The 27,589-nt window shown below is 34.4% G+C and overlaps 1 protein-coding gene and 1 long non-coding RNA gene across 3 annotated transcripts in view; one reads left to right on the top strand and one right to left on the bottom strand.

Annotated features, from left to right (window-relative positions):
* Positions 1-27,589, bottom strand: part of QSER1 (glutamine and serine rich 1) — a 65,570-nt gene that overhangs the window by 16,179 nt on the left and 21,802 nt on the right. For both annotated transcript variants that reach the window (XM_032488416.1, XM_014568087.2), the window contains exons 2-8: positions 20,143-20,255; positions 19,580-19,741; positions 13,511-17,206; positions 4,469-4,797; positions 3,430-3,546; positions 2,555-2,688; positions 1,197-1,414 (exon numbers count right to left, since the gene is read on the bottom strand). In XM_032488416.1, coding sequence (XP_032344307.1) covers positions 1,197-1,414; positions 2,555-2,688; positions 3,430-3,546; positions 4,469-4,797; positions 13,511-17,206; positions 19,580-19,741; positions 20,143-20,255 — 4,769 coding nt within the window. The remainder of the gene's footprint in view (positions 1-1,196; positions 1,415-2,554; positions 2,689-3,429; positions 3,547-4,468; positions 4,798-13,510; positions 17,207-19,579; positions 19,742-20,142; positions 20,256-27,589) is intronic.
* LOC116666338 lies at positions 10,124-20,534 on the top strand. Its single transcript, XR_004323144.1, has 3 exons — positions 10,124-10,218; positions 20,323-20,326; positions 20,524-20,534. It is a non-coding gene; the product is annotated as an uncharacterized LOC116666338 (long non-coding RNA).

Below are 27,589 nucleotides of genomic sequence, written 5' to 3'. Positions count from 1 at the left end.
GGACTAAAAATGCTTGCTGTTAGTGACACCCTAATGGTAACTCAAGTTACCAGTGAAAATTTTCATTCTGCTTGTCATTTTGAGGAAGCTGTATAAATCGAGTGCAGATTCAGAACCCAAACTTCTCCATCCTAAACAGTAGGCAGGAATGCTGACTGCAAAATTATGTGTAATGCCTTCCACACATAATTCCACAAAGCGTTGAATTTCTTTTTAAATGCTGATGCACACACTTCTGAACAACTGTTCATAAGTAGTGTTTAAATACAATACATTTAAAGTAAACTTCTGTAATGAAGAAACATTTTTATTATGATTCTATTTCTATTCAAGTAATCTCTAAAATCAGGTCCCAGGTAAAGATACTTGTAGTGTCAGAAACCATCCTGGGTATCATACCCTCGACACGCAATTCACCACTCAACCTCCGCAAGATTACATCTTGCATTTCTCCAACGTGCCCCCTCAACTTCAGATTTTACCATGTCACCCCCCCACTTAAATCCCTCCAAGGGCTCTCTTTTGTTATGGGATCCCAAGCTTCTTAGTTTTAGCATGGCATACACAGCCTTCCATTATCTTCATCTTTTCCAGATGACCTTCAAATGTATGAACTAGAAGAAGGTCAGTGAGCTTTTTCTGTAAAGGGCCAGATGGTAAATATTTGGGGCTTTAACTGCCATATGCTTTCTGCAGTAACTACTCAAATCTGCCACTGTAGTGGGAAAGCAACTGTATAAAAATATGAAAGAATCAGTGTTTCCATAAAACTTTACAAGAATAAGCTGCAGGTCAGATTTGGCCCACTAGCTGCAGTTTGCCAAGCTCTCATCTGAACTACTGAGCTGCTAGAAATTTCTTGCATATATTACACAAGTCTGATGGAATGGTGTATTCCACTGTAAAGTAAATATCAATATATATAGCTTACATAAACGCTCTTTGGTGTAGAAGGGTTCTAAGGTCAAAAAGTGTGATAACTGCCATCTATTTCAACCCCCTCATTTTATAAAAGAGAGGGCTAAGGCACAGGTTACCTAGCTTAGTCACGGGCAACTCTATGCCTAAGCATAACTTAATCAGGTAGCTAGATTCCCTGAAAAATAAATACATTTTGAATTGTCAGCATCACTGCTCCTCTCCATTCATGCAGATAATCTAAAGTTATCAAGGTATTCACTTCATGGAGAACTCACCCTCATCGTCACTACTACTAGAGTGCATCTCAGGAGATGAGTCAGACTGGGATGATGAAAATTCTTCTTTCCATTTCTTCCTTTTCTTTGGTGGTGGCTCAGCCTTTACTTTTAGCTGTTTAACTTTGGGTTTTGTGGACGGGGCTTTTGTGGTTGTAGTTTTTGGTGTTGGAGGATCAGAACTTTTACTGCTACTGCTTGGCTTAGCCTGAACAGTTCTGCAATGTTACAAACAGACTTCATTAACACACTGAAATCTCGTCAAATTAAAATAAGACAAAAAACTGAGAAACACTGGTAAAGAAAAGTTTATTTAATGAAAAGTTTATTTAATTACCTCACCAATACCTTCAAAATAAAGTCCAAGTCGTATGCATCTCCAATGGTAATTCCCCCTAAGTTCTCCTGAAATATACTCTTTAAACACTGACATTGAATATTCAGTTATTAAGGGACTATTAATTCAATCCCTATTTCTCTCTCTCTCCACTCCTCCCCTCCCTTCATGAACTCATTTTTCTGAGGATGAGGCTGTACAACAGACGATCAATGGGCTTCAGGAAGCAATGCATGATAAACCCTTGGCAGCCCCATCCAGCTCAGACCATAAGAAACTCTCACAGGCTGGGGAGTCCCAGTGCATCTGTCCTAGAGCTCCTCAGCATAATCTGTGGTAATATTATAGTTCTAGAGGTTTGAGTGAGTGGACAAAATTCCATCATGAAAACAAGGTGGGCTGCTTCCAGTAACTTGGAATCTTAATCAAACTAGATCTTCCTACCACTAGACTGAGAACATCTAGGTTCACATGCCTTCTCCCATACGGACCTAAGGGACCGTGGCCAGGTCAGCTGTCTTCCAAATTCTAACTCCAGACAATCCAGAGTCATGTTAACATATGATGACAATTCTGCCGTGCACTTGCCTTGTTAACGTACAACAGGTCTTATAGTTTTCTCTCAAAATTTATTTCATTTTAAATTTGACATTCCATTATTGTTTTCATTTTATGAATTTAAAAAGTGGCTTCAGAAAGGTTATCTTAATCTAGGTCACAAAAAGACAGACTCAGACTTTTAAAATCTGAATCCAGTTTTCTTCCCTATGCTAGGGTGACACCAAAAGGATTTCAGGGAAGAAAAGGGTACTCATCCCACCATGATAGCTGGGGCTTTAGAGTTCCTGTCTCATTGCTTCAAAAGGAGCCACCTATTACATCAGGCACTGAATTCTCAGACTATGTATATAATGAAAAAGAAAAATCAGTCTCTTTAATTGATATAATTCTTTGTAAAGACATCACCAATAATAAGCCTTCCAATAACTACTACAAATATGTTACATAAAATAATAAATACCTGATAGTTTGTGAAGGCTTATTTCTCGGCTTTTTGGAACACACTCTGACATACTCCTTTTTGTTTGTGTTTTCAATGAACTTCACATATATCCTTTTGTATTTACTCTTTGCGTCTCCAAAATATCCAAGGTACTAAGGAAAGAAACACTCTGAATTATATAATTGTACATTCTGTACATAAAACATTACTTTATTGGCTTGATAAGAGTATCACACGGTCATCTTTCAAGTTTTTCAAAATGTAGCTCTGGCCAGGCTAATTGTACCCTCAATGAAAGTGATCCCAGCCTCATTTTTTTTTGTTTTATTTTGAGGGGATGGAGGGGGTAATTAGGTTTATTTATTTATTTATTTCTTAATGGAGGCACTGGGGATTGAACTCAGGACCTTGTGCATGCTAAGCATGTGCTCTACCACTGAGCTATACCCTTCCCCCTCAACCTCATTCTTAACTGCACGCCCCTACACAGATGCAGTCTTATCTGGCTAATCATCAGATGCTTACTTACTCGATGCCATTGAACAACTACTTAAGTATGAAAGAATAACTTCTGTAAGTCTTCTGGTATATCAGCATATTTGACTTAGCAGAATAATCAATTTAAGAGCCTTTGAGTCCATCTGAATTCTTCACAGACTAACATTAATTCCTTTCCTTTATCAAAAAACAAAGACTAAACAATTTAAGTATCTTGTATTTAGACACTGATTTTATTTTAAAATCAAGAGTATCACATACTCTGTAGTTCAAATTTTATGCTATTTTATATTAGAAATGCTCAATATAAAATAAATTTAAATCATTCTGTATTTTACTCAGGATCACTATAAAAAAAAAACAGGAAGGTTAATGTAAATAAGCTTTTTACTCACACTATTTGTAGCCGCAAATTCTCTTTGCCCATCTCGAATTTCAGGAACAAATTTCTGTAATAAAGCTTTTTGTACTTTCCAAATAGCTGGGGGTTCTTTTCCTGTTTTTAAAGCCTCCTGTAATAAGCAGAATTAATTAATTGATAAAAACTAGCAACATATTCTAGATTTATAGAATCTTAAGAGCTAAAAGGAATCTTAAAGACTTATCTAGCTCAAACATTTTTGTCTTTTACCTAGCTGAACTTTTGCATGATTCTTGTAAGTTGGCTATTCAGCCTCTGCTTAAATTCCTCTAGAACTAAAGGGCACAAACAAGCAAAGGTAACCCATTATCCTTTTGTATAGCTATTGGAAAGTTCTCCTTTAATGATACTGCTATACGTTATTTATGCAATTTTATAATAGTATGTACATATTCAAAAAGACCAGAAACAAATATGCTAAAATATTAACAATATTTAATTGTGAATGGAAGGAATATGGATAATTTAAATGTTATATTCTTCACTGTATTTTTAAATGCCATTCCTTGCCACCTCAATTTAAAGTAGGTTTACTTAAACATAGCTTAAATTTTCTTGTATGAAATTATAACATTCTACTCACTGTTCTACAGTTTGAAATTATGAAAATAAGTCTAATTCTATTCTGTTCTATATTCCTGTTATTTTCTTTAAAATTTTAAATTAGATAAATAATCATTTTCTCCAAACTCCTAATAATACAATGACTTGGGAAAAAATTAACATTTCAAAACTGTTCCAAATACTAGTACCTAAACGCAACATACTGACCAGTCAGAAATACCTAAAACTCAGACACGAGTTAAAATTATTTTAAGCTATTTTCTTTTTCAAAATATCTGGCATCTACTAGTTTGATTTTATTACTTAACAATTATGATAACTTAGAATAATTATAAAAATACAACTTTTTGCAATTCAAGCTAGATGCATGCTATTAAGTCATCATGAAGGCTATCATAGGGCATGCCCACACAACTATGACCTTTAATACCTGTGAACATTCACATCACCTTAAAAGTCTCTATGTCTTCTATCTTTACCACAAATTCATCACGCTCTCTGTATTGGCCTTCTCCCCCACTTTCTGTGTTCTCCTCATCTGTGAAACCTTCTATGGCAACAGTATCCTGTCCTTTTGCAACCTGGTCTGAAGGAAGACCATCGAGTTCGACGGGCTTTGAGGGTTCTGTAGAGTTGATATTTTCCAGGGTATTTACTGCAGATGAAGTTAAGTGGAGAGGTTCTTGCTTCACTGCACCCCCAGTGGTGGAGGAAGTAGTAGCAGTACCACCAGTATTGGCAGTCTGGCTAGTAGTCGCCACCTTTAGGGCTTCTGAAACTAGATCAAGCAAATGCAAATTAGTAATACAAACAATTAAACATTTACTTGTTTCGAGTAAAACCTGAACAGTTTAAAAAGACTTGATTATTTTTGCCATCAAATTATTTGAAACAATGAAAAACCACAGTAAGAAATTAAAGAAAGACTGTTAATTTCCAAGAATCAAAGTGATGAGAGTTACATCTGGATGACAATCAGACTGAGAATTTCCATCAACCTACACTTACCCCCAGTTCCACTTAAGTAGCACAAAGATTTTAAACAGAATAGACACATAAAAGTGATGGAAGGAAGGGTCAGCCACTGAAGTTGTGAATTCCTAGAAGAAAAGTCAATTGGATGTGGAAAACAAAAACCCCCATCCCACACCAAAATACTTTAAAACAGCACTAGAAGCTACAGAAATAAAAAGGATTCCTAAAATAATAATATGAAAAACTGTATGCTAACAAGTAACTTAGATGAAATGGACAAATTCCTAGAAAGACACAAACTACCAAAAAGAGCTCAAGGAGAAATAGAACATGTGAACAGACCAATAACGAAAGAAGAAATTAAAAAGCATCCCACAAAGATAAGCACAAGCCCAAATGGGTTCATAGGTGGGTTCTACCAACAGTTAAATAATAATTAATACCAATCCATTATAAATTCCAAAAAATAAGAGGAAACACTTCCCAATTCATTTGAGGCCAGAATTATTCCAATACCTAAACCAGACAAAAACATCATGAAAAAACTATAGACCAGCATCCCTTATGAATATAAACACAAATATCTTCAGCAAAATATGAGCAAATCCACCAACACATAAAAAGAACTATACACCACGACCAAGTGGGTTTTATCCTAGGAATGCATGCTTAGTTTAACATCTGAAACTTAATTAATCACCATATTAATATAATATAGGGGAAAACTTCAGGATCATCTCAACAGATACAAAAAAAGAAGCATTTGGCAAAACTTCATAAATGAATGTAAACACTTTTATGATAAAAACACTCAACAACCTAACAAGAGAAGGGAATTTCTTCAATCTGATAAAGGGCATCTATAAAAAAAAAACACAGCTAACATCATACTTAACAGTAAAAATAAAGATGCTTCCCGCCTAAGGATGTCTACTAAAGAAATAAAACTATCTCTATTTGCAGATAAAATGATCTTGTATACAGAAAATCCCAAGGAATCCACTAAAAAACTATTATAATAAATAAATTCAGTAAGTTTGTAGGGTACAAGATATAAAAATCAACTGTATTTCTATATACTTGCAATGAGCCATTCAAAAATGAATTTAGAAATAAAATTCTATTTATAATATCATCAAAAAGAAGAAACTATTTAGGAATAAATTTAACAAAAGTGCAAAGTTTATACTCTGACACCTATAAACACTGTGGAAAGAATTAAAGGTCTAGATAAGTACAAAAACATCCTATGTTCATCGATCGAAGACTCAGTGTTGTAGGAGGGTTCCCTATTCTCCACACTCTCCAGCACTTATCATTTGTGGACATTTTAATGATGGCCATTCTGACTGGTGTGAGGTGTTACCTCATTGTAGTTTTGATTTGCGTTTCTCTGATAATTAGCGATACTGAGCATTTTTTCATGTGCCTACTGGCCATCTGTATAAGACTCAATGTTGTAAAGATGGCAATCCTCCCCAAACTGATCTACAAAATCAGCACAATCCCTATAAAAATTTTAGCTGCATTATTTTTGCAGAAACTGACAAACTTCCTAAAATTCATATGGAAATGCAAGAGATCAAGAAGAGCCAAAATAGTCCTGAAAACAATTAACAAAGTTGGAAGACTAACATTTCTGAAATTTCAAAACTTTACCACAAAGCTATAGTTAAGACAGTGTAATGGTGGCATAAGTATAGACATATAGATCAAAAGAGCAGAATGAAAGTCCAGAAAAAACTCCATTATTTATTGTCAAATGATTTTCAACAAGGGTGCCAAAACCATTCAGTGGGGAAAGAATGAATAAACTTGTTAATAAATAGTGCTGGAACAACTGGATAGGATAACTGAACACAAAGGAATAAAGTTGGATCCCTGTTTCACACCACATACAAAAATTATCTTCATGACCTTACAAGTGACAAAACAAAAAACAAATTGGACTTCATTGAAATTTAAAACTTGTGCTGCAATTGATGCCATCAAGAAAGTGGAAAGAGTAAATTCACACTTCGTTAAGAAATAAGAATTAAAAAAAAGAAAGTAGAAACATAACCTACAGAATGGGAAACACTGTTTAAAAAATTATGTTTACTAGAGATTTGTATCCACAATATACAAAGAACTCTTACAACTCAATAATAAAAAGACAAATAACCTAATTTAAAAAGTCAGAGAGGGCTCCATTTGTTCAAAGAAGATATAAAAATTGTCCATAAGCACATGAAAGGCCATTCAACATTAGTCATTTGATCAATGCAACTTCAGTAGATAATTACAATCTCACATCTACTAGGATGGCTATAAAAAATACAGACAGTAACGGGCTAGCAGGTGTGATGATAAACTGGACCCCTTGTACATTTCTGGAGAGAATGTAAAATGGTATAGTCACTTTGGAAAACAGTTTGGCCATTCCTTAAAATGTTAGGCATGGAGTTATCACATGACCAAGGAATTCCACTTCTGAATTCTACTTTCTAGAGAAGTAAATTTTTAAAAACCTTCCACTCAAATACCTGTATATGAATGTTGATAGCAGCATTATTCACAATAGCCAGAAAAAGGAAAAAACCCAAAACCCACAGCTGATGAATGGACACACAAAATGTGGTTTATCCATATTAGGGAATAAAAAGAAATGAAGTACTCATACATGCTACAACATGGATAAACCTTGAAAACATTATGCTAAATGAAAGAAGCTAGTCACAAAAGGTCAAATATTATATGATTCCTTTTTCATGAAATGTCCAAAAAAGGGCAAATCCATAGAGAAAGTAGAACAGCAGTTATCTAGGGTTGGGTGTGGGAAATGACTGATAAAGGGTTTCTTTTTGGATGATGAAAATATTCTAAAATTAGATTGTGGTCATGGTTTCATAACTCTACAAAACCACCGAATTGTACACTTTAAATGAGTGGATGGTATGGTATGTGAATTATAATTTAACAAAGATGTTTAAAAAAGGACTTTGACGGCTAGGGCTGATAGAGGAACTCCAGGTTGAGAAATAAATATAAAGAGCATGGAGCACTGCAGTGGTAATTTTGAGTGGTGCTGATGAACTAAATAATATAGACACTAATAAGTAAATAAAACAGGAAGGCCAGTGATCCGCTTGCTTATGCTGAGCTGTTAGGCAGCAGGGGTGGTTTGATGAAAGGCCAAAATGCAAAAGCTGTTTTCCTGAAGAAAGTGAATGACACCTGCCTACAGGAGTTGAGAGGGAATCAAAGCAGAGCCCAAGGCACATCCAGACATATAAAGAGCAGAAACAGTGGACGAGCAGACTGGCAAGGGAAGTAAGGGACTAACGAGTCCAGCAACTAGAGTAAAGCTCTCCCTTATTCTAGCTAATTAGGAAGAGAAGGGGCATCTGGGGGAAGGGAGGGCAGGTCTGGCAGCTGTCACCAGCCCGCCTACCTGTTCTGTATCCCACATTAAAACTACCCTCATACACTTACATGATTCCTCACAATCAAAGGGAGAGGACTGTCGAGAAAATACAGACGAATAATCTAATCAAGTCATTATGCTGTACATCTTGAACTTACAGTTTGTACATCAGTTAAATCTCACTAACAGTGGGGAAATAATCTAATCATGCTAGAGCCCACACTAAAGAATTTTATCCTAATGCAATGTATTTTTATGCTATTGTAATTATATACCATAATTTCTAACTTAAAAACGTACATAAATGGAAACAGATTTTATGTCTGTAACCAGAAGGCTCTAAATATTAAACACTTCTAATATTATAACACTTGGACATAGATCCAAACTAATTTTTTTCAAATTTAATGTAAGGGAAATGGAAATGTAAAAAGGACGCTTCTTTTGAGTGGATGTGGCATTTTAAAATTATTCATTTATGGATCCATGGATGAATATTACTTATTGAGATAAAAGTTTTACAACCAACTTTATTTCTGTCCATTTTTATCGATAAAGAACTGGGAAACACTGTTCTTATAAATAACAGCCAAATGATGAAATAAAAGGGATTTTATTACAGCAGCATTACTGAATTTTGAAAATATGTATTTTCTAAGTTACAAAACAAATCACACAGCTACCTATGAATAAAAACAGAGATTCTGTGACTCTCAAAAAAGTAAATTGTAAGGGACATGCTTCAGTTATAAACAATGTAATCTCAAAGAGAAGATGTGAGGTGCAAGAAAGAATGAAGGGCAATGTGGCAAATATAGAAATAAATCTAAAGAAATCCTGACTATTTAAAACACTATTAATGATGTCCCATTGAGTTTCAGAAAACAAGACAGAATTAAAATACATGGTTAACAGTAACATTAAAGTTACCTAAATTATTAGGAGGGGGTAAAACGGAGTTCTAGTGTTCAGAAGTCTTCATATTATTCAGGAGGAGAGCAAGGTACTAATAGATCTGGAGAAGCTGAAAATGTATATTGCAATTCCTATTACAACCAGGAAAAGAACAGAAATACTTCATCAAAATAATCAGGGGGTGAGAGAGAAAAGATAGGAATAAAACAAGACCATGTACTGATGATTATTGAAACTGAGTGATACATAAATTGGTTTAATTAAACACCAATCTTTGTAATTTTGTTTATGTTTGAAATTTTCATAATAAAAAGTTAAGGAAGTATTTTATAAAAAGAATAACTTCCAAATTAGTAGAAGGAAAAATGTATCAATACTATATGATGCCCTTTATGAGAAGTTTCAAAATGAGCCAAACAAAAGTATAGGGATGCATACACAGGTAGTAAAATTACAAAAGAAAATCAGGGGAGTGATTACTACCCAAATCAGATCATGGTCAGTCCTCGAGAATATGAGTTGGATTTAACTTAATACTCACTTATTTTTGTACTTGCTTGCTTTCTAATGAGTGGCATTTAATATCACAAATTTCCTTCTTTGTCCTACCACTCTTGGCATATCCCATTGGTTCCAAAATATAATGCTCCACTGTCCTAAGCGGTTTGTCATTTCAATTTTGGTTTCCTTTTAAAGCCATGAATTACTTAGAAGAAGTTATTTAAAAGTTTTAAAAAGAAAAACTTACCTTTATTTCTTTGTCCATTTTTTCTTTCTGCTATTCTTTCATGAAATTACTGCATTGTGGTCAGGGAATATTTCTTAACTAATTGTCTGCATTATTAAATTTATGGAAATTTTATGTGTGTGTTTTCCTTATGTGTATTCTATTTCATTATGTGAGTTATATTTCACAAGAAAAATGGCTCTGAAAGAAACAAAACAGAGATGTGGAAAACACACTAAAAATGCTAACAGTAACAAGATTAATATGGCAATATTAAAAATGGAAATGAGAAATTAAATGTGAAAAAGATTTAATTATGATAAAAGGAAATTAAACTGTAGTAAAATTTTATGCACCCAACTACATGGGCTCAAAACATCAAGTAAACAGTATAATAAAAACAATAAAACATAGTTGAAAAATTTAACATATTTTTTTCAGGAATCAACAGATCAAGCAATCTAAAAACAAATAAGGATAGGGAAGATTAAAAAAAATTTTTTTTTATTAAAAATTTCAAAGATACACAAAAGTGTGGAATACAAACCCTCACATACCATAACCCAGTTGTAACAAACTGGAACATTTTGGTATATTTCTTTTATCTTTCTGTCACCCCTTTTATATTTGCTGGGATAATTTAAGATGAATTCTAGACCTGTCATTTACTTCCAACATATACATTAAAAAAAAATAACCTAATGTCTTAACCTAATGTTTGTTTATTACATTAAACCGAAAAAAAAAAAAAAAAGGATTTGAACAATATTAAAAATAAAATCTATTAGCACTTGGCACTCATGGGATATTTATAAAAATTTATCATTTACTAAGCTACTAACAAAATTTTCATAAATTTCAAAATGCAGACATTATTTAAGCCACATTCCCTTGACCACAATATAACAAAGCCATAAAAATAAAATTTGTGGGATATAGCTAAAGCAGGACTTAGAAAGAAATTTGTAATATTAAATGCTTATAGCAGAAGAGAGGTCTCAAATTAAGAATTTAGGCTTCTATCATAAGAAACTACAAAAAAATAGAGCCAAATAAACCAAAATAAGCAGAAAAGGAATTAACAAGAATAGCATATATCAATGTCAACACAGGAGAAAAATTAATGAAACTAAAAGCTGGTCTTTTGAAGTGATCAATAAAATTAATACACTTCTACCCAGACTGACCTAGATGCAAAGAGAGAAGGGATAAATTACCAACATCAAGACTGTGAGAAGGGAAATCACTACAGAACCTACAGAAATTAAAAAGATAAGGAGGAAACACTAATAACAACTCTATACCCATACATTTGACAACTTAATGAAACGGGCCAATTCCTTCAAAGATACAAAATACCAAAACACAGTCAAGAAGAAATAGGTAAGTTGAATAGTTCTATATCAAAGAAACTGAATTCATACTTTAAATTTCTCTGATAAAGACAAAGAAAGCTCCGGGTCCAGATGGTTTCACTATACAGAAAAAATTTAACTTCAATGCATACCTCATATCTTATACAAAAAAAAAAAAAAAAAAAAGGGGGGGATCCTAGACCTAAATGTAAAATGCACAACTTAAAAATTTCCAGAAGAAAACAGCAGAAAATTTTTATGACCGTGGGTTAGGCAAAGACTTCTCAGGATACAAAAAGCACAAATCATAAAAGGAAAAATGGATAATTTAGATCTTGTTGCAATTTAAAACTTTGTCCTTCAGAGATATTTAAGAGATGCGGGAATTTAGATATGAGCACTAATTCCGCTGGGAGTAACTTCCACAAAGTGACTTTAAGATGGTCTTCAAAGATAACTAAGTGTCTGCCGGGTTAAAAAAAGAAATTGAGAAAAGGGCCTATGTAGAGAAAAACCTATTTAAAGGAGCACAACTGTCAAAGTAACTCACAGGTCCAGGGAACAATGAGAAATTCAGTTGTCACAGAACAGGGCAAGTGGAAGGAATGGAGCAAGAGAGTGAAACATGAAAAGGGAGAATTTTTACACATGACTTTCAATTTTTTTCCCATGGAACACCAAGATGTATTTCAAAGCACAGAAGTAACAATTGGTTTTCCTTTTTTATAAAGGTAAATGTGATGACGATGTGGAGGATGGCCTGGTTCAGACACTGGTGGGAAGGTTTCTAATTAGAAGTCTGTTGCAATAGTCAAAGCAAGAGATGATGAGTTCCTGCTGATGAGGAGGCAATGGGGATGGTAAAGGGAGAACTTCAAAGACCTATTAGTAAGGATCAGGCTGATGGTGATGATTATAAATTAAAATGAGATAACAGCAGTTGTCTGGAAGAAACTACTTTTAGATTCATGTTTTGGAACAGAGATTATAAAAGGTTTGTAAGGGGGAATATAACAATAACTGCAAAACACTGAACTGGGGGGAGAAAAGTGTAAAACCTTACTAGGATTAGCCACATCTGTAATATCTTTGACTCTAAACAATGATACTCCATTTTGCTAATTTCTCTACATAACAAAATGAGGATTCTTTAGAAATGGATTAGCAGACATTTATGCTAATAGATTATTTCGGATACCAGCTGTTTTATATCACTTTAGTAGTTAAAAAGGTAGTAGTCTCAAGTCCGGAGAGAAGCTGAAAAGTACATCACAAGGTTTAACTCATAAAGCACCACTCTATTTGTACAAAAGAGCTAGGCAGGAATACAGGTTCTAGAACCAGACAAACCTGAGATCAGATTCCAGCTCTGTCACTCACTAGTTGTATGGACCAGGGCAATTCATTTACTCTGTTATATCATCTGTATATTGGAGATAACAATGAACATTCACAACATTGCTAGTAGTTCCTGGCACAGAGATGGTAGCTATTTTACTGTTATAAATATATTTTTCTTAGCATGTTCTTTAAAATAGTAAATTTTATACTACTTGTCAATTGTTTACATAAAGCAGTGCTTCTCAAAACAGCTCCTCTAAATGTTCCCTTAACTACAAAGTAAAGTGAAACACACAACCAAAGACTTGGGCATATAGTCTGGAGCTGGCTCAAAATTTTAAAAGTTTTAACTTAATCATGTTAATTTGCATGCTACACACAAAACAACCATATTAAATAGTAAAATGTGAGTCTTTAGGTAAAACTGGCATACCAAGAAACTATGCCAGTTTATACAACAGGGACCTCAATACAATGTTTTATATTCATAAACCATCTCAAGATGTCTCAGATTAGAATAGTCGGATAGTATACTATGTAAATTATGTTGCACATTGTAAAAAGCTGAGAAAAACCACAACTACTCAACCTAAACCCAGAACTTTCCTACATGCAAAGAACATTTAAAATACGTCTTCAAGATATCTAACCGTGCATTTTGTCCTAAAAATTTGCAGACCTGCTTCAAGCTAAGAAAGCTTAAAACCCAGTCTATAGACAGAAAAATAATAGTGGAAAACCATAATTATGAATCTAAAATTTAAAACTGTACCTGTCTTCTTCTTTTTATCAGAAGTAGAATTTGAAGTATTTAAGGTGGTAGAGGCCCCTTTATCAACATCATGACTGCATACGCCAGGATCTTCTTCATCAGAAGAAAGTGAAGACAAATGATCCGAGTTTTTAAGTTCGTTATCAGCTTTTTCTGATGGACTATTACCCCCAGTTTCAGACACTAACGGTGCGGATGTTGCAGATGCAGCCTTTGGAAGTGGAGGGGGACAAAACGTACGAGCAATCTGGGTTCCTGGTCGTCTAGTCCTATTAGGCATTCGTACAGCAAGAGTGGAAAACTGCTGCTTGGGCCCAGATTTCAGAAAATCTAAGAAAGAGGCAATAAATCCGGTTTTGACTTCTGGCTGTTTTTCCTCTACTTCTTTGATCTTCTGTCTCATTTTTTCTTGATGCTGATAACCATCATGGCAGCTTTCTGAGGAAGGGGGAGTATATGGCAAATATATATCTGTTCCCCTTGGATTCTGGCGTTTGCTTTGGGCAGGTCTTTTCAGCTGTTTCTGATTACTGTTGTCTTCCTCTTTAATTTGCCCTTTTCCTTTAGTTTTTTTCTTCTGAAGGTTAAAATGCGTTACATCTTGGTTTTCCTCTTCAATCTTGACACTGATTGCCTCCCCAGGTTGGGCCATAGCCAACAGAGCAAGCGCACTCCTAGCCGGGTTCAGTGACACACTGCTGTCATCACCCCCTAAGGTGAATTCACTCTCCGATGTAGCACTATCTCCACTTATACTTCTACTACTAGAAAGAAACTCTTGATTTCTGTTATTATTTAATGTACTATCAACAGGAACTTCACTGTCTTCTTCAGATTCACGATTGGTAGCAGATTGTTTCTTGAATGGGCCAGAATTTTGCTCCTGGACTTCATGACCTGGTCCAATCACCGGTGAAGTTACTTTAGATTTATTTTGACCAGGTGTTTCAATGTGCTGTTGATCGAGAGTCACCTTTGACTGAAGAGTAGGTACTGGTGAAAGGTTTACAGTAACTTGATTTCCATTTAAGGAAATATCATTTATATTCGGTGGCTTTCCTACTGTAGCTGCCATGGAGTTAAAATCTGAAGTCACATGCCCAACATCTAATGACTGCTGAAAATGAGATTTAGAATCACCATCTTCAACAGCAGGAATGGTTTCATTTGAAGTTGACTTGGAAAAATCAGAAGGTGTAACCCCACAAGCTGCTGCTGTAGCTGCTAAGATATCATCTACATTTGATAAAATATTTCTTTCATCACTGAGAAGCATTGCCTCTGGGAAACATATTGATCCAAGAGAAACAAAATGATTCTTTGAATCGTGTTGATTTGTCTCACTAAAATGGCTCTTTGTTGTTAGATGTTGTTGTAATGGTTTTGAAGATTCAGAGAGGTCCATTTTCATAATTTCAGAATTTTGAGGATGGAGCTGCTGCTGCTGAGAATTATCGCCATTGCTCTGAATAATATGACCGTCAATTTGAAGGAAAGGATGTATTATTTGTTGAGGACTCTGAACACGCTGTACTTGTAAAGATGCCTTTACTTGTCCTAAACCTGCCTGCAGTATTGACTGCTGAAGGATTTGTAAATCACAGGCAGAATCTAAAAGTACCTGTGTACTAGGAAGAGAAGCCTGATGGCCATGCCCTAAAGCATGATTTGGAATTTGAATCTGAGGTGAGGCATTAATTATTTGATCTTGATGCTCCTGGACCTTGGCTTCATGGACCTTCTGTATAAGAGAATGCTGCTGACTTAGGTCTTTAGTGTTCAACCTTATTTGTGGAGTTTGCATTAAATTAGTTGTCTTCTTAATATCAAGGGTTGCTGCATTATTGACTTGGCCAATTTGCTGGTTAAGTTGTGTCACTGAACCAACTACACTGTCTTCTTTTTTTGACCCTTGTAGAGCAATCCCAACTACTTGATCTTCAAGACGGGAATTACTTCTGATTACGCTCTGAGAATATCTGTCATCTGCTTTTGACACCTTATAAGCTGATTCTTGAACATTAATTTCCCCATCAGATAGCCTTTGGGTTGATGATTCAAGAGATACTTGTTGCTGTAATACTTGTAACTCTTGCATTGGAAAATCATCCTCTTGCTTTGAAGATGTATACACATTTGAGTCAAGTTTTCTTTCAGCGTAAGACTTCGGATCAGGGGAAGGTATGTTATTCTGTAATGACTGACAATGAGTAGAGGATGCAAAGGTTGACTGGACAGCAGGCAAAAACTTCTGGGACTGGGGAGATGATGACCCTTGAGTCTGAGCATTTTGGGAAGAATGCATAGAAATATAGTTCTGAGTTGGGCTAGAATCTGGCAAATTCTGAGCCCGGGAGGCGGAAGAGTAAGAAAGAGAAGGGGCTGTTAATGTTAGGGACTGCCCTGAAGCATAGCTTTCTGAAGGACTAACAACGGACAAAACCTGTGACTGAGATGAATAACTAACCTGTGTCTGGCTAACTGGTGATAAACCCTGAGAGTGACCAGATGTATAACTCTGAGCCTGGCTAACTGCAGGCAGATCTCTTGTTTGAGCAGGGTAATTCTCATTTGTAACTGAAGATAATACCTCTTGCTGATTAGAAGAATAATTAAGTGTCTGGTTTTCAGAAGTTATAGGCTGAGATGACTCAGAAAAAGTCAATGTTTTATATAAGGATGGCAACTTCTCAACTTTGCTGGACCTATAAACCTGTGAATGAACAATAGATGGCACATTATGTGGCTGTACTAAACCATAATTTTGGGACTGACTAACTGATAAAAGGCTTGGGAGCTGCGCTGTAGAATAAATTTGTGCTTGGCCCGATACTGCAGAACTCTGGTTGTGTAAAGGTTTGGAATAGCTTAGTGTTTGCACAGGAGGAATTATACTTTGAGGTTTGGGGGTCTTGGTTGACGTTAGTGGTTGTTTTGCAGAACAGCTTTTTACTTTTGTAGTAGAAGGAGGGTACCCTGACGATGGAACTGCAGACGAATAGGACTGAGCAAGTTCCACGGAGACCTGGGAGGTCTTCTGCTGCAATCCTCCATTGCTCACCTGAGTAGAATCTCCAATAGGGCTACAGGATAAAGATGACTGCCTGCTTGTTTCCTGAAAATTAACCACACTTGCGTTTGATAGATAACTGTGTAAGGAATGCTGTGAACCAGTCAGTTGTGCCTGAATAGACTGGCTACCTGAAGGCCGCTGATGGTGTTTGATAACACTACATTCTCGAAGAAGAGCTCTTTCAATGGAAGCAGTAGAACTAGTAAAGAGAGTTGAACCGTAGGCTTGAGGGGTTTGCTGGGCTCCCCCAAGTGCTGAAGGCAACAAACTAAACTGAGGTTGTAAAAGATGGGGTGCAGACTCTTGAGCTGAGCGATATGTTGAAGACTGAGGTGGTGTGCTGTTACTTAACACAGAACTGCCCAGGCGCTCAAATGCCAAAGCGGTTGGAACAGTTCCCTGGGAAGTCTTGATTTGCAGCAAAGGGTCATGAGGATTTAAAATTCCATTTGATGTAGTGTTAAAAGTTGAATCCTGAAGCACCAAAGGTGAGGTGGTAGCAAAGTTTCTATTGCTGAAGGTGGTGGGATGCTGATAAGCAGACAGGGCAGAGGGTGGAAGTGTTCCAGTGGTTGGCAAAGGTCCAGTAACAAACAGCTCAGTTGCTGCTGAGGAATGCATACCTATGAAAAGAAAATGTAACTACCTTTATGCAGTTACGGCACACTTACATTTGTTCTCATAGTACAGACCTATAAAACTTACATAACCTTCAACCCATCAAAATCTCTTTAAAATTGAAAAGCCTGACAAATTAGTTCTGCATATAAATTTTGAAAATTACATTTCAAAATAGCTAGCTTTCATAAGGCAAAAATAAAATTACAAAGGTATCAGCTCATATTTATGACTCATATAAATATGAGCTTAAATATAGTCAGATAAGATCATTTGAAAATTACAAAACCAGTAAAAATGCACATAATCTCTAGTGATTAATTTACCCTGGATCCCAATGCAAAATACCAATGGACAATGTTCATAACATAAAATCAAAACTAAACTGTCTACATCCCTTAACACAATACTAAAAATAATAGGTTAACACTACAAAGTTTCTTTTATCAAAATAAATGCATTTAAAAAATTCCTTGCATTTCAAGTTTTGACTTTCTGTGAACAACTTTCAGTAACAGTAGACGCATGCTTATCACAAAAAGCTGATCACAAATTAATAAAGTACTGTCAAGAAGAGATTGTTACATGAAAATGAATATTTGTATGTGCATATGACTGAAACATGCTGTGCACCAGAAACTGACACTTTGTAAACTGACTATACTTCAATAAAAAAGCTCACAGAATAAAAAATAAAAATAAAGACAATTATGCCTATTCCACTCAAAAAAAAAGAATAAGAGATTATTAACATTTCAGGACAGCATTCTAGCCACATACATCAAAAGCAAAAATGTGTACACCCTTGTGATCCAAAAGTTTCACTTCAAAAAATTTACCCTATGGAGATAAGGGGACATAAAGATTTATTCAAGATATTCATTAAAGTTATTGTGATTAACAGGTAGAAACAACCTAAATGTCCATCAATAGGAGACTGATTCAATAATTATGAAATATCCTAATAATACTGTTGCTATAAACACTGCTTAGGTGTTTATACAAAAAAAGTTTTGATATACAAAGATACCAAAGAAGAGTAAATACCAAACAGTTAACTCTTCTCTAAAAAGTGGGACCATAGCCAGGAATGATAGATCACTTTCCATTTAATACACCTTTTTATTGTTTACCTATTTTTTGGTGAGTTTTCATTAAAAAATTCTTTTCATTTTGGAAAAATGGAGAGGAAAAGATTCTCTGGTCCTTTCAAAAACATTCTTCTCTCGCTTCTTCCATTAAATGTCAGAAAAGTATTACCAGTAGAAGAACAGAAAATGTGTAGTTACTCTTGAAAGAATAAATAACACTTTAGAATTAATGCTTAAAATAATATAATCATAGAAACTGGAATAGAAAGTCTAATCAAATACACATAGTGTAAAATTTACTCCAGAAAGCAAAAAATAAAGCTATCATGGTTTAAAATATTCTTTAAAAATTAAATATATTATTTCACACTAAAACATTAATTATCTCCTTGAAGGCAAAAAAAAAAGTTTCTAAGACAGAGAAGCTCAATTAATGGAATGATTTACCAGAAAGATAAAATATTATTTCCTATAACAATTACTTAAAAATGTATTCTTTAAAATGAAATCTAAAAACAAAAAAACAAAAAACAAAAAACCTAACCTGTCATCCTACAAAAAATAAAAATATATACAAATAATTTGGGAGGCAATAGTTGAAAAATGAAATAAAAATAAAATAGGAAAGTGCATAATGTAATAATATCAACTTGTAATGGCTTCTGTTAAATAGTGACAATGTGTTCAGTTAAGGATAACTTTACAGAACTCTTATGATGGGATCCAGTCCAAGATTGTTTTTTCCTACCCAGCCTGAAGTCACTAAATAAATAAAATGTAATCTTTCACCAAACCCCCCTCAAAAGACAAATACGTGAGGTGATGGATGTGTTAACCAGATGAGGGGATTCTTTCACAATGTAAATGTATATCAAATCACCACAATGTACACTTTAAATATCTTAGAATTTTTTATCAATTATACTGCCATAAAGTTGAGATGAAAAAAAAAGAAAAGAAATTTTGTCTTTGCTCCTCTCAAGTAAACAAGTAACTACTTAAACTGCCAGATTAAAAACTTTACATCTAGGATTTATCTTTAACAATTACCTACCTTCTTCAACTTGTTAGTTTTCATCAGAGTGCTAAAACCGAATTTCTGCTAGTAACAATTTCTTGAATTTTGTCCACCTTAAAATAGTGAAAAATTCTAGGTTTTAAAGTTCACTGGAAAATCAATAATTAATATCACTCTCAGCCATGCTACCATAATGACAAGACTATAAAAAGTGAATGTTTATCAGTATTTTCACAGGACTTAAAAAAATTCTGAAAACAAAGAATCACCTGTCTGCCAGGATGGGGCCCTGAATTGTGGTAAAAGAGTAGTTCCTGACGAAGCAGCCTGGGCAGTTCGGGATTCAACAGCAGAGAGAAAGTTCATCACTGAAGATTCTTTAGTGTTAGTGCTGGCACTGTTCACACTAGTATCAAATATTCCAGAAAGACCTACATTTGAAGATAAAATGTATCCCAAAGTAAAAATATATGTTAATATAAAAATGATATTCCTGATTCTACTTTAAAAAAGGAACCTCTGAAATTTGAGGCCAAAAGTTCTACAACTCTAAACTATTTTGAATAGCAAATAAACATTAATTTGCTAAAGCATGGTTATAATTTAAAATCTACAAAGATACATGAAAAAAAGATCTTCCTACTAATTAATAATACAGATATTCCCCATCAGTAAAAAAAACAAAGCTTATAATCTCATTTTCATTTTAACATTGCTCATGGCACTATTATGTCCCACACACTTTCAATAACCCAATGTGTGAAAATTGATTTTCCTTCTTATTCACTAAATGTACCCAGATTCATGGCGTATTTCACAAGAGAATTTTTACCGGTTGGCTGAGGTGTGGTAGCATATCCAGGAAGCTGATGAGAGGCTGCAAAAGTCTGTCTCTGAAGGAGATCTGTTTCAGAGTGTGAGGGATGTCCTTCTTCATAGCTTAGACTAGAGGAGAATAAAAATAAGTGACAAAAAGCACACAGCTCAACCCACATGATCAAAAAATTTCTAGGAGAGTAATTATCAAAAGTAGTATAAGTCTGACTGAATTCCTGACCTACAGATCAAGAGATCAAACACAGTCTGACAATACTCTCAATACAGGGGGGAAATTCTGAAGATATACTAGGAAGAAAAATGATACATAGTATTTTTCTTAATTCAACTTTACCTCCAACAAAGTCCTTCTACTGGGAGAGGTTACATGGTACAGTAGGAAGAGCAATATCCTGGAAAACAGGAGAGCTGAATTCACTGTCCAAGCTCTACTACTGGCTTACCATGTGATTTCAGTAAGTGATTCAGTTACTGTCAAACTAATTTCCTCACATGTGTGAATAAGGGACCTAAACAAGATCATCTCTAAGGCCCCTCTAATTCTAACATTCCCTGGAATATCAGATAATTCAAATAAATTGATAATTAATACTATTTCTCAATAACTCTCCTGAGAAAATTTCAAGCTTATATATTTTGAGAGTAATTCAGAACAAGATATTTTTCTCCCCTTTCTGAGTATTTTAAACCTACAGAAAAATTGAAACAGTACAATGAATAACCTATATATCTGTCACTTAAAATTCAACAATTGTTAACATTTTGTTGTATTTATCTTTATACGCAGACATACACACGCTTTTCTTTGAAACTACTTGAAAATAACTTCCAGACATCATGAAACTGCATCCTTAAATAATCCATTTTTATTTCCTAGGAATAGGACATTCAGCTATATAATCAAATATCATTACTAGACTTGAAAAAACTTAACATTAAGTCATTATAGCATGTAATACAAAGGTCATATTCCAATTTCTCCAATTGTTGCGAAAATGTTTGAGATTTTAAAGCTCTTTCTTTGTAGGATGGAGTAAAATTCAAGAATTGTATTTGGTTATGTATGTTTACATTTAGAACAGTGCCTCTACTCTGCCCCTAATCCTAGATTCTTTTTGCCTTATTTTCATGACACAGACTTTTTATTTTGAGGAATTCAAGTCAGCTGAATGTAGGCTATCCAAAATTCTGGATTTGTCTGATTTCTTCATCAGATTTACATAAGTGATGTTTTATAACTTACTCCATTACATGAGGGCGCACATAATGTCAGTTTGTCTCATTATTGGTAATGCTAAAACTGAAGTAAAGGTACTATCTGCCAGGTCTCTCAATATAGTTATTTCTTCTCTTTGAAATTAGTATGCAACTGTGAGGTGTATTTTTAAGACAGTGTAAAGATCTTATCCCAAGAGCCAATGGTTTCAGACACCATGCATCCCAACCTTTATCTCAATGACCGCACTGCAGATTAGAAACAGCAGTTGTCTAATTACACCATTCTTTCAATATTTAAAAGTTATCATTGTTCTATAAAACAAAAATGAGGTTTTCCCTTTTCTCTCTTATCTATATAAATATATACTTACATAGAATATATACGATATATACTTATATATTTTAATATATTTTTTAAATGTGTATACATTATACTTTAAAAATATATATCTTGTGGACTCTTGATGTTCAGTTTGTCCCTTCCATCCTGTTTCCTTCTGACAGGTCCTCCAAGGTGCTCAGAAATCCTAACCTTCTAGCACAAAATGTTTCAGGTTCACCTTGTATTTTTACCCTGTACCAGACCTGAAATCAATCATTTCTACTAGGAACCCTTTTAGTGATGAATGGCATTTTCAAACCAAGAACTGGATGGCAGCTGTGTTCAATGCCTGAGGTGTCACTGCTTCTAGGCCCTTTCAATAGACAAAGTTTAAATACCTCTCTTTTGAAAAACATGAATTCATAATGACAACTCTAATTAAAATTCGTATAGTATTCCTCATTTTCCTCCATTTCACATGTGTATTTCCCTTTTCTACAGTCAGAACCCCAGTTCACAACTACATTAATGTTTGCTCATTGGCTCTATCCAAAAATACTGTAACATAACCTCTACCAAAAACAAAACTCCCAAGTAAAGTTAAGTATTACTTCACAGTACTTTCTGTCTCGAGATCATATCCCACAAAGTATATACAGCTAGAACATTGATTCAAGAATTAAGTAAATTATTTGTATAGCTATGTAATTAAATTAGACACAGGAGTTAGATTTTGTTTCAGTCTGAAGATTCAATTTTAGGATTAATTTAAAATCTATTTTAAACTGTATAAATTAAATTATTAAGGTATAATTTACATATAATAAAGTACATCAGTTTTAGTGTACAGTTCAATATATACACATTTTTGGATAAATGTATACAACAGTATAACTACAATCACAACCAATTTGCAGAACATTTCCATCACAACAAAAGGCTTCTTATGCCCATTTGCAGTCTGTATCTTTTATCTCACCCTTGACCCCAGAAGCCTAATGTTACTAAAATTTAGGCCTCCTTGTCCCAAAATTTCATATAAATGGAATCCCACAGTCTGCACTCCTTTGTGTCTGGCTTTTTTCCATTTCAGCATAATGTTTTTGAGATACACCCATGTTGTTACATATCTTTAAGTGGTTCATTCCTCTTCATGGAATTATATGACTATATCACAATTTTGTTTAGTCATTTACCTACAGTGAACATTTGGATTGGTTCTAGTTAGAGGCTACTATGAATAAACCTCCTATGAACATTTGTATACAAGTGTTTTTTTTGGGGGGAGGTGGTTAGGTTTTATTTATTTTTAATGGAGGTGCTGGGGTTTGAACCCAGGACCTTATGCAAGTCAGGCACATGCTCTACCATTTGAGCTAAACCTTCCCCTTTGTATACAAGTCTTCTGTGGACATATGTTTCCATTTCTCTAAGTTAAACGTCTAGTAGTGGAATTACTGGGTGATAAGGTAGGTGCAGGTACCATTTACATCAGTATCAGTAATTAACATTCCATTTTTGCTTTACATCCTTGTCACCACATGATCTTTTCAGTCTTCTAAATTTTAGCCATTCTAGGTAGGTAAAGTGGTATCCTGTGGTTTAATTTGCATCTCACTAATAAATAAACGATGAGGAGCAACTTTTCATGTGCTTATAGGCTATTCTTTTAGCTTCACTTGTGAAGTTTGTTCAAATTTTTTGCCCTTAGAAAAAAAAAGTAGGTTGTTAGCAATCTTACTGGATTATGAGATGTTTTTTATATATATACTGGATCCACTTTTTTTTGTCAGATATAAGTACTGTGAATGTGTTCTTCCAGGCTGATGGCTTGCCTTTTCATTTTCTAGTGTCTTTAAAGTTTTAATCAATTTTATTGTGGTAAGAGCACTTAACATGAGATCTATGCACTCAACAAAGTATCTGATACAATATTGTTAACTACGTGCATTATGTTGTAGTAGATCTGGTCATGCAAGATGAAGAACTTACTCATCTTGATAAACTAAAACTTTTTATCTCCCCATTTCCTTCTTCCCCCAGCCCTTGGCAATCACCACTCTACCCTACGCTTCTGAGTTTGAATAACACGGTTTTAATTTTTGATCAGCCCGAATTATCACTATTTTTTTCTTTTATAGTTAGTGCTTTTAGAATCCTGTCACTAATACATTTGTATGTTTTCTTCTATTAGTTTCAAAGTTTTAGGTTTTATGTTTAGGTCCAGGAATCATTTTGAGATACTTTTTGTGTATGATGTGAAGTAAGGTTCATATTTTAACTCCTTTAAAAATTAAAGAAGTTATCAATAAAAGTCACCTTTTCTAGTGTACAGGTCAGTGAGTTTGGACAAATATGTGTAAACACTGCAAAAACTGAGAGAGAGAACAGTTTCACCACTACAAAAGACTTCCCATACCCCTCTGCAGTGAACCCCTCCCACCACCTCTACCCTCAGACAGACACTGACCTATTTTCTCTTCCTATAGTTTTTTTTTCCCCCAAAATGTCAAATAAGTAGAATCATTTAATATGTAGCCTTTTGTATCTGGCTTCTTTCACTTAGCTTAATGCCTCTGAGATTGACTGATGTCAGTAATTCATTACACTGTATTGTGGAGCAGCACTCCATTATGTACCAAAGTTTGGTGGTGGTTTTAATACATTCATCATTTGAAGGAACTTTGAGTTCTTTCCTGTTGGCAATTATGAATAAAGCTTCTATAAACATGTGCACAAGGTTTTGTCTGAACATAAGTTTTCATTTCACTTGAGTAAATACATAGGAGGGCGATGGCTGAGTTACACGGTAATGTATTCAACTTTAGAGAAACTGTTTGTTAAAGTAGCTCTACTTTTTTGCATTCCCACCAAAAATGTATGTCTGGTCTAGCTACTCTGCATCCTCACCAGCACTATGTATTATTAGTTTGTAGGTTGTTTCTTTTCCTTTTCTTTTAAAAAATTTCAGCCATTCTAATTGGTGTGCAGTGGTACCTCACTGCGGTTAATTTGCATTTTCTTAATTACTAATAATGTTGAGCACCATTTGTTTGTCTACCATGTAGAAATATTCTTTGGTAAAGTATCTACTCAAATCTTTTGCCGATTTTTTTATTGGGTTGTTTGCTTTCTCATCAATGAGTTTTAAGAGTTGCCTGTATATTCTGGAATCAAATCCTTGGTCAGAGACATGTTTTGCAAATATTTTCTCCCAGTCTGTGACCTCCATATTCCTAACAATGTATTCAGAAGAGCAGAACAATTTTTTATTTTATGAACTGTCCTTCTTATGTTATAGCTAAGAAATCTTTGCCTAATCCACTATCTCAAAGATTTCTTATGTTTTCTTCTAGAAGCTATTTTTTCCATTAAGGTCTATGATTCATTTGGAGTTCATTTTTTTGTAAACGGTGTGAGATAAGGCTTGGAATTCATTTTTTTTCAATTTGGATATGTAATTGTCCCAGTACTATATATCAGAAAGATTACTGTTTACCTATTGAACCAATATGAATCTATGACCAAAAAAAAAAAAAATCAACTAACAATATATTTGTGGTTCTCTTCTTAACTATTGTGTTACACTGATCAGTGTTTGTTCTTAGGCCACCAACACAGTCTGATAAACAATTCAGGTTGTACAAAACTTCTAATTTTGTTCTGTTTCAAAATTATTTTGGCTATACCAGTTATTCCCATATAAATTTTAGTCAGCTTGTCAGTTTCTACAAAAACAGCACAATGACTCTATATATCAACTAGGGAAAACAACCATAAAAGTATTGAGTCTTCTAATACGTGAGTACATTACATCTATTTATTTTGGTCTTTAATTTCTCTCAGCAATCTTTTATAGTGTTTAGTGTACAAGTTTTACAAGTATAAATCCCTAAAAGTATCTCATTCATGTTATTTTGTTCTAAATGTTTTTTTTTAATGACAGCTTTATTGATACATAATTCACATACATAAAGGCCACCCTTTTAAAGTGTACAAATCAGAGCTCTTTTAGAATATTCAGGGGCTGTGCATTCATCACCATAATCCCATTTTAGAACATTTCATTGCCTCAAAAATAAAGCTGTACCCATATCCCCCTGTAGCCAGCCTCTGGCAATCACTAATCTTTCTGTCTCTATGGATTTGCCCACTCACAACATTTCATATAAATGGAATCATATTACATGTGGCCTTTTGTGACTGTTCTTTCACTTGGCATGTTTTCAAGGTTCATCCATGTTACAACATGGATATATCAGTACTTCATTCGATTTTATGATTGAATAATCTTCCATTGTACAAATGTACTCCATTTTGTTTAGCCATTCATCAACTGCTACACATTGGGCTGTTTCCACCTTTTGGCTATTATGAATTATGCTGTGATGAAAATTCACGTATAAGTTTTTATGTGGATGTGTATTTTTAATTCTCTTGGGTGAATACCTAGGAGTGAAATTGCTGGGTCTTATGGTATCTCCATATTTAACATTTTGAGGAATGGCCAACCGACATGGCTGCACCATTTTACATCACCAGTGTTTAATGGGTTACAATTTCTCAACATCTTTGCTGATACTTGTCATTGCCTGTGTTTTCATTTTTATTATAATAGCCATCCTGTAGGTGTGATGTGGTATCTCATTGTGGTTTTGATTTGCATTTACCTAATGATGTTGAGCATCTCTCTATTTTCTTCCTGACCAAACAAAAAGACAGAGGGGAAAAACCTTACATTTATAAGGATATGTCAAAGGGACAAAGAAGCAAATTTAAAGAGCTCCCAATGACCAAAGGTGAAACATTCTGAGCAAAAACATTAAGTAGTATATATCCATGAATCCATACTGATAAAATTAAATTATTAAATAAATAAATGGAGAAAACACAAATCTCCCTTGAAGAATTCTAAATAATTTATATAGAAACTCTACATTCAAGGTGGTGGACCCCTAACTCCCCATTCCTTAATGGGCTGCACACAGCAACTTTCTTCCAAAGAGGACAGTATCAAAAAGAGAAGAAAAAAAAAAAAAAAAGAATAACTTTGCAGTGTAGAAACCTGACGAACACTACCTCAGCCAGGTGGAAGAGATCAGTATCAACAGTGGTAAATCATGTTAATAAGATGGACCGTTAATATGATGTGATGAAAATAACACTTTTTACCTCTGTAATCTCCCTCTGGAAAATCCGTAACTCCAGCCTCTGATCATGAGAAAAAACATCAGGTAAATCCTGAGAGAAGGACATGCTACAAAATACTTGACCAGTACTGCTTGAAACTATAAAGGTCATCAAAAACAAGGAAAGCCCAAGAAACTGTCACAGCCAAGAGAAACTCTGGAACACAATAAACAAACATAAAGGGGGATCTCTGGAGAGACCAAAAAAAATATATATTAAGTAAAAACTAAGGAAATTTGAATAACTATGGACTTTAGTTGAAAACAATGTATCAGTATCAGTTCATTACTTATAATAAAAGTACTGTAAGAATGTAAGAAGTTAACAATAGGGGAAACTGGGTGAGGGGGTATATGGGAACCCTGCACTATCTGCAAATCTAAAACGGCTCTCAAAAATACAGTCTACACTAAAAAAAAAAAAAATCTGTAAGCTATGTTAAATCTGAAAAAACCCTCTTAAGAGTTAGAATAATGATCAAGGTAATTTGTAAATATCAGGAGGTTCTGGTGCTGGCTTTGTTTTGTCTTGTTTTTTTTATAAATCCATGCTAACTCCAATCATTTCTTTAACAGACATAACCCCTAATTGGTCTCTCTGCTTCTGCCCTAACCCTTCTCACCCCTCATTCTCAGCTCGAGTCACTCCCTTAAAAAGCGAAGTCATGACAGTTCTATTTTTGGTTTTTTTTGAGGAACCTCCATACAGTTTT

Source organism: Camelus ferus, chromosome 10 (assembly GCF_009834535.1).
Source record: "Camelus ferus isolate YT-003-E chromosome 10, BCGSAC_Cfer_1.0, whole genome shotgun sequence".
Taxonomy (NCBI): Eukaryota; Metazoa; Chordata; class Mammalia; order Artiodactyla; family Camelidae; genus Camelus; species Camelus ferus.
This window is presented reverse-complemented; position numbering and strand designations above follow the sequence as displayed.